The sequence below is a fragment of the Trichechus manatus genome, unplaced genomic scaffold (assembly GCF_000243295.1).
Source record: "Trichechus manatus latirostris isolate Lorelei unplaced genomic scaffold, TriManLat1.0 scaffold00285, whole genome shotgun sequence".
Classification (NCBI taxonomy): Eukaryota; Metazoa; Chordata; class Mammalia; order Sirenia; family Trichechidae; genus Trichechus; species Trichechus manatus.
In genome coordinates this window covers 698555-707098 of record NW_004444221.1, presented here as the reverse complement: position 1 = coordinate 707098, position 8544 = coordinate 698555, and the positions used below count along the sequence as shown (strand labels likewise).

Below are 8544 nucleotides of genomic sequence, written 5' to 3'. Positions count from 1 at the left end.
AAAAAAAAAAAAGAATTATCTGTGTGAGATCAAATTGACAACAGCAACTCAAAAGGTTTGATGGGAAGCCTAGGGGACAGTGAGTTGAAGATAATGGTGATGGAATAATTTGGAAAAGGGTAGTAAGAGTAGCAGCACAACTGGAAGAATGTAATTGATGCCACTGAATTGTACATGTACATATTTCTGAAATGGTGTATCTTTGGTTATGTATATTTTCACCAAAAAAAAAAAAAAAAAGGGTCCTCCAAGGTTGAGAAGGGACAGTGTTGACATGTCGGGGGGTTGTTAACAAATGTCATGAAACAGTATGTGTACTGACTGTTCTGTAAAGCTTCACCTAAAGTACAATAAAAAAATTTAAAAAAAATACATGAAAACTAAATAATACATTACTAAAAACTATTAGAACATAGAAGAAATGAAAAATGAAATTTAATAAGTCTTAGAATCGAATGAAAATGAAAACACAACATATCAAAACCTTTGGGACACAGCAAAAGCAGTACTCAGAGGAAATTCATAGCAATAAATGCCAACATTGAAAAAGAAGAAAGATCCAAAATCATTAACTTAAACAGATTACTGGAACAAATAGAAAAGGAAAAGCAATAGAAGCCAAAAGCTACCAGCAAAAAAGAAACTAATAAAGATCAGGGCACAAAAAACAAAATAGAAAAACAATAGAAAGAATCAACAAACCCAAAAGTTGGTTCTTTGAATCAATAAAATAGATAAACCACTGGCTAGACTGATTAAAAAAAAAACAAACAAAAACAGAAGAGGCAAATCAGCAAATTAAGAAATGAAAATTGGTGACATTACAACAGATTCAACAGAGATAAAGAAAATCCTAACAGATTACTATGAAAAGTTGTACTCCAACAAATTTGAGAACCTAGATGAAATTCCTAGAAACACACTACCTACCCAAACTAACACAAAGCAAGGTAGAAAATTTAAACAGACCCATTACAAAGAAGAAATTGAAGAGGTCATCAAAAAACTAACAACAACAACAGAAAAAAGCCTAGGACCAAATGGCTACACTGGAGAATTCTACCAAACATTCAGAGAAGAGTTGACACCAATCCTATTCAATCTCTTCATAGAGGAAGGAACACTACCAGATTCTTTCTATGAAGCCAGCATAACCCTGATACCTAAACAAGGCAAAGACAGCACAAAAAAAGAAAATTATAGACCAATATCCCTTATGAACATAGATGCAAAATTTTTCAACAAAATTCTGGTCAACAGACTTCAGCAACATATCAACAAAATCATATACCATGATCAAGTGGGATTCATACCAGGATGACAAGGGTGGTTCAACATTAGAAAATCAATCAAAGTAATCCACTACGTAAATAAAACAAAAGAACCATATGATCATATCAATTGATAACAGATAAGACATTCTATAAAATTCAACACCCTTTCCTGATAATAACTCTCAGCAAAATAGAGATAGAAGGGAAATTTCTCAACATAATTAAGGGCATATATGCAAAACCAATAGCTAACTTTATACTCAGTGGAGAAAGGCTGAGATCCTTCCCTCTGAGAATGAGAATGAGACAAGGATGCCCATTATCACCACTCTTACTCAACATTGTACTGGCAGTCCTAGCCAGAGCAATAAGACAAGAAAGAGAAATAAATAAAAATATATATATATCCAAATAGGAAAGGAAGAAGTAAAACTATATTTGCGGATGACATGATCCTATACATAGAAGACCCTTAAGGTTGCACAAGACAACTGCTGACACTAATAGAAGAATCTAGCAATATTGCAGGCTACAAAAATCAGTTGGGTTCCTCTATGCTAACAAAACCCTCCCCCTCCCCCCAAAAAAGTTGCCATTGAGTTGGTTCCAACTCACAGCAACTCTATAGGATGGAATAGAGCTGCCCCATAGGGTTTCCAAGGAGCGGCTGGAGGATTTAACCGCCAACCTTTTGGTTAGCAGCCATAGCTCTTAACCACTTCACCACCACTAAGAAAGAGTACCATATTTTTACACAAATATTGCATGCCTTCTGCATTTGTTTTCCAACTGCGCCCTCCTCCCACTAGGTATTTCTGTAAGTGCCACTGCAAATTTTTCACATGTTCTTTTAAAAAAAGTTAGCATAGCAAAACTGGATATCCACCTGCAGAAAAATGAAACAGGACCCATACCTCACAGCATACACAAAAACTAACTCAAAATGGATCAAAGACCTAAATGTTAAACCTAAAACCATAAAATTCCTGGAAGAAAACACAGGGAGAAAACTATGGGACCATCAGTTTGAATTTTATGCTTTCTACGGCTGTGTCTTGCAGTCTTTAACGCTGTTCTCAGGTCTTGTAACCCGGCTATCTCCTTTTCCTCCGAATTCTTCGCTGTCTTTTAGGAGAGTTGTTTGCTCTGCCATTGACAGAGTGGAAATAAAACATTCACCACTTATTACAAGGTGAGAATGAAAGAAAATAGATTTAAAAGAGACAAACACTAAATGTGCTTTACAACAGGCACTTGGCTAAGGGTTACGAGATTCAGCCAATAAATATTTTGTGATCACATAAAATGAGACATCGTCTGGGTCTGGAGATGGGGTTACAATGGATAGACATAGTCCCTGTTCCCCAAGAGCTCACAGTCTGGTAGAGTGATTCTCAAACCTCCCTGTGCACCTACCATCCACAAGCCTTTTAAAATACAGATGCCTGGGTCCCATCCTCAGAATTCTGACTGAATTATTCTGGGGTGAGCACAGGATAAAGGACATATTTTTAAAACCTCTCTACATAATTCTAATATTCAGACTGGTTTGAGAACCAGGATTCTTATTAGTTCCGGTTTCATGTTTTTATGGCCTACCACATCAAGCAAGTCACAAAATCTATTTTTGACACAGCATCCCCCTATGTAAAACACATATGATATCATCTGCTCTTTGTTAACTCATATAATAAATAACATCTATGGAATGTATATTCTGTGTTAGACATTATGCTAGGGTCAAAGAGAAAGATGAGTCACAGAATCAACTTCAAGGGTTTTATGGGAAGAAACTTTAAGTACAACTTCAGATCTGAACAGCACACTTATTCAGGGTTTTAACACCACCTTCCTCTACACAGCAGATAGGAACTTTGTGCTGATTGATTGATTAAATTACTGCCCACACCTGAGCAGCTGAACGTTTCTGGCAAACAATTCCGTGGTTGTGGTGAGCAATCTCCCTTTAATTTAATCTCCAAGCACACTAGACTGCCTGCCATCCCAGTAAATGTCAGTCTCGTGTATTTAGAATTCCACTCACAGACGTTATTATTTCTTTCACAGTCTCTCTTCTCAAATCTCCTATACCACCCCACCCAACTTACAGCTGTTGATGTGACTTATTATTTTACTGAGAAAAGTAGAAATAATTAAAAAGGAACCCCATTGTTTTCCCAGTATCAAATCTGTCAATTTACCTGCATACGTACTCATATGTACTACCTTTCTTCCTGTTATTATTGTCCTTGCTCTTATCTAACAATTCTTCCTGTAGTCTCAGTTATGGATGAACTTCTACTATTGTTTCTGCTCTCAGCTGCATCATCAATTTATTCCTCTCTGCCAGAGACGGGTATCTTTCTCATCAATAAGCACGTCCTAATAGCACCTACCTGAACAAAACTTAATTTAAACAAGGATAGCCTCTCAGGAACCTACAACTCTCTTCCAGCTACTAACCCCATTTCTCTCCTCCTTTCCTCTGTAAAATATTTTACAAGTGTCTGTATGGTTGCCTCCACTTCCTAACCTCCCATTTTTCAAGACAATCAATAGGGCTTTTAGCCTCATCACTCTCTATAAATGTTTTATCAAAGTCAAGAGATACAATGGTAGATTCTTGATTCTTATCTAACTCAGTCTCTAAGTATCATTTGACACAGGTGACCACTCTTTTTGAAATACTTCTCTTTTCTCTTCTTTTCATGCCTCTGACACAACATTATCCTGGTTGTCCTTCTACAAGACTAGTTGCTTGTTTTCAGTCTCCTTTGCTGATTTCTCCTCCTTTGAATGTTGAGTCTCCCTGAGGTTAGTACTATGTCCTCTTTTGGTCTCCAGCGGAACTCTCTATGTCATTTCCTCTGGACCTATTACTTTAAATACATCCATAAGCAGATACCACAAAGTGTATACATCCACTTCTTTCTTATCCCCTGTGCTGTCTTGCCATAAACCTGCTCTTGCTCCTCCTTCAATCTTCCCAACTTCAGTTAATTGATCCACCATCCACCCTGTCTTTCAACTCCAAAACATAAATGTCATCCTCTATTACCTTCTTTTCATTATCCTACTACATCAAATCCATCAGAAAGTACTATCAGCAATATCTCCAAAATGCATTTTAGTCTGACCATTCTTAACATCATCATGTGACCTCTTTGGTTCAAGCCACTCTTCATTTCTGCTTGGAAAATGCACCAGCCTCTAAGTGGGTTCATTGCTATCACCGTTGACTTCCTGTAATTTATTCTCCAGAAAATTGTCAGAGGGATTAAAAAAAAAAGTAAATCAGATTATATTACTCACTTTGATGACTTCCATTGCAATTTGAATATAATTCATACTCCTACCAAACAAACCAACTGGAAAAAAATTCTTTGAGAAAATTAGAGGAACTTGGAGTATTTGAGGATATTAAGGGATTGTGGCTAATTTTGTTAGGCGTGATAATGGTATTTTGGTTATATATGAGATTGTCCTTGTTTTTATGAATGCATTAGAGGTGAAATTACATGATGTCAGGAATTTGTTTTAAAATTTTATGCCATAGCATCCTACCTCCCCCCTCAAAAAATAATAAAAGGAGGGAAAAAGAAGAGAAAAAATGGATAGATAAAGGTGTGTGGCAAAATGGTAATTGTTGATTCTGGATACATGGGGGTTTATTCTACTATCCTCTCTATTTTTATATATGCTTGAAATTTTTCATAATATAAAGTTTAAACAAAGGGCAAATAAAAACTTTCCAGTTCTTTGCCATGGACTTCAAAGTCCTGTATGATTGCATACTCGCCCACTGCCCTTAACTTTTATTCCATTTTCCCTTCTGTTTGTTGTAGTTTGGCCAGACTCATCTTCTTGCTCTTCCTGAACACTTCAAGCCTTTACACCCTCTGTTCTCCCTGCCTGGTACACTCTTTGCAGGGCCGACATATTCAGGTCTTACTCACCACCCCCTCCCTGGCCCTCACTCCCACACACTCTATTTTTTTTTGATTATGTCACTTTGTCTACATGTTTATTATTTGTCTTCCTCTACTAGAATTTAAGTTCCATGAGGCAGAGACCTTGGGTCTAAAACAGTGAAGAGTGGGTATTCAATAAATACTTGTATATGAATGAATTAAGTGTTATAATTTACTCCTATTTTAAAGATGAAGAAACTAAGGCTGCAAAAAATTAAGTAATTTTCCTAGTGTCCCAGATATTAAGAGGCAGAACTGGGAAGTGAACTCAAGTTTATCTGACTTGGGAGCCCGTTAAACCTCTATTATATTACCTCCTAGTGGATTAACTAGGGACTGGGGGGCACAACCTCCCATTCATAAAATTGAATGAAGAATTGTCTTTGTAGGTATATTGCTTTGGGAGGAAATTCTATTGCTTTAATTAAATTCTCAAAAGAGATCTTGAGCCCTCACATTCTAAAAAATTATTAATTCTTTAGTTACTACCAGGGGCATCTTACAATGTTACAGGCTGAACACAATATGGGAAATTTAAAGTGCTTGCTGACAAAAATATTACATTATCTAGTCCTAAAAATCAACATGTGAGAACACTTAAGTAAAATTTTTGGATTTAATACTTTTTTACAGGCCATTGGACGTCCATTTATGCCTCCATACTGGTCTCTGGGATTTCATCTGAGTCGATGGGGCTATAATAACATAGAAGTGCTGCAAAAAACCGTTGAACGTTTAAAAGAGTATGATATTCCTCATGTAAGTTACCCCAAACACTCTGGTGTAAATTGAGAGGAACAAGGAAATTAGAAAGTGTATTAATGATATTGTAACATGAAATATACACAAACATATATATATATATATATATACACACATATATAAAAACAGGCATGGAACTGGTATCATTTTTATTATCCTCTCAGTTTCCAATAAAAAATCATTTTTATTCATTTACTTACAGGATAATCTGAAACTCAGACCAATATTTAAATTTCAAGTTAAATACAGTCACTTATTAGCAACTTATGATTCTCTGACAATATTCATTTGTCTGTTTTTCCAATGTCTGAAGGTCATGTCTATGTTGCTCCTTTGTACAGGATGTTCAGCATGGTGATAGTGACTACATGGATCGTCAGTTGGACTTCACATATGATAAAACTAACTTTGCTGGTCTGCCTGAGTACATTAAGGCACTAAAAAACGATGGAATGCATTATGTCATTATTTTGGTAAATTTCTTTTGAAGATCAGACAACATATTTTAATTCATATTTTCTGAGCATTTCTAAAAATACATATTACAATTAATTTGTCAAAAAGAAGAATTTCCAGCAGTATCCTCTTTTGGAGTAACATGATTTTATTAAAGGATAATAAATTATAAGCAGCTGTTATATTATTAGATGCTACAGAAATGTCATAACAACTGATAGAGGAATTCATTAAAGTTTCTAAAACCCAGTATTCTTTCTAAAAGAAAACTGATTTATAGATAGAAGGAAAAATATGTTTTTCCATGTATGGCGCTGTGTGTCAAGTTTTGAAGACCTGGCCATAAAATCCTAAATGAAGAATAATATAGTTATTAAAAAAAAGCAATGATTCTTAGGCTGAAAGAAACTTTTCTCCATGTTGGTAGACAACATCATCATTCATTTAATACATTTATAATTAAAAGTGATCTCCATGACTACTTCTAGGAACATGAATGTTACTAAAAGTTGGTTTTTAATAAGATACTTGTTTCACTGCAGATAGGAGAGATTTTAAATTTTATAAAATAATTGTATTGCTATTATCTTAATGTAATGAAAGAAAATATCACTGTGTTATAATTCTTACTTCTTATATAACTAATTAACGATGCTTGAGGTTTACGGAGTCAGAGTTTTTTTTTATTTTAAACAAATGGCTTATTTTAAATCAAGAAACATACATTTGTTACCCAACTGAGATAATTTAACAAGAATGTACGAAGAAAAGTATTTAAAAATAAATGTAATGGTAAAAAGTTTAGCAAGGGAAACAAGTTTGGGGTAAGGTCAATAAATATTTGTGGAAAAAACAGATTATAGAATCATTGGCTTTTTTCTTGCTTGAATCATTGATTTTAGGGACAGTAATTTTAAGAGTTTCTTACTACACTCCATTTTCTGGAAGAGAAACTTGGACTTTCCCAAAATTAAATGTCTTACCTAGGCTTTTTGTAGCAGCATTGAGAGTAGAATCCAAATGTCTTGATTTCTCCATCCAGGAGGATTTTACATCAGTCCACACTTTATCTCGTATATATAATGAAACAAATAGGAAAGGTTGCATGCTAAAGTAGCATCAGTATTAGATTTATGCACTTAGATAACTTTTCAAGTAAAGTAAATTAGAGATTTTAATCAGAAGCAGCTGATTGCATTGTTAAATTAAATCGACATCACTTGGGGTCACATTTTACAGCACTAAAAATTATTAGAAATAGTTCTTATATTCATACCATACTTAAAGGTGAGAACATCTTAATATATGCAATATAAAACACAATGTTTATATGAATAGTAGAGATTCTTATTTTAAATATTTTTGGAAAGTTTACACTTACATATCAGTTATCATACTGTATTTTATTACAATGTTCATGGAAATTTGCAGCATCCCTTTTTGACAAAAGATGAACCAGAAGGTACTTATAAGCCCTATGACCTTGGACAGGAAATGGGAATATGGATCAACAATTCTGATGGAGCCACACCAGCTATTGGCAGGGTAAGTACCTTAAGGAAGAATAGATGTCAACCTCCTTCTTATTCAGTATTTGATAAACAAGTATTATTGACATGGCATCAGTGAACAGATATCACTTGAGTTCAGTTCAAGATTATTATGTGCGGCTTTTCCAGCTGTGCTGACTTCTTAGTATTGGAGCATTGGCCTAGATAATACTACTGTTAGGAGCCCTAGTGGTGCAATGGTTAAGCCTTCAGCTGCTTATGGAAAGATCAGCAGTTCCAACCTACCCAGTGGCTCCATGGGAGAAAAACCTGGCAATCTGCTCCCATAAAGATTAAAAAAAAAAAACAACTCATTGCTGTTGAGTCGATTCCAACTCATAGTGACCCTATAGAACTGAGTAGAACTGCCCCATAGGGTTTCCAAGGAGTGCCTGGTGGATTTGAACTGCTGACCTTTTGGTTAGCATCTGTAGCACTTAACCACTATGCCACAAGGGTTTCCCCATAAAGATTACAGCCTAGAAAACCCTCTGGGGCAGTACTACCCTGTCCTATAGGGTTGCTATGTGT

The 8544-nt window shown here is 35.2% G+C and overlaps 1 protein-coding gene across 1 annotated transcript in view; it reads left to right on the top strand.

Moving 5' to 3' along the window:
* The window catches only part of LOC101360122 (sucrase-isomaltase, intestinal-like), a 78988-nt gene that overhangs the window by 39382 nt on the left and 31062 nt on the right, over positions 1 to 8544 (top strand). The window contains exons 4-6 of the mRNA XM_004390129.1: positions 5879 to 6004; positions 6349 to 6480; positions 7895 to 8008. Of these exons, the coding sequence (XP_004390186.1) occupies positions 5879 to 6004; positions 6349 to 6480; positions 7895 to 8008 (372 nt within the window). The remainder of the gene's footprint in view (positions 1 to 5878; positions 6005 to 6348; positions 6481 to 7894; positions 8009 to 8544) is intronic.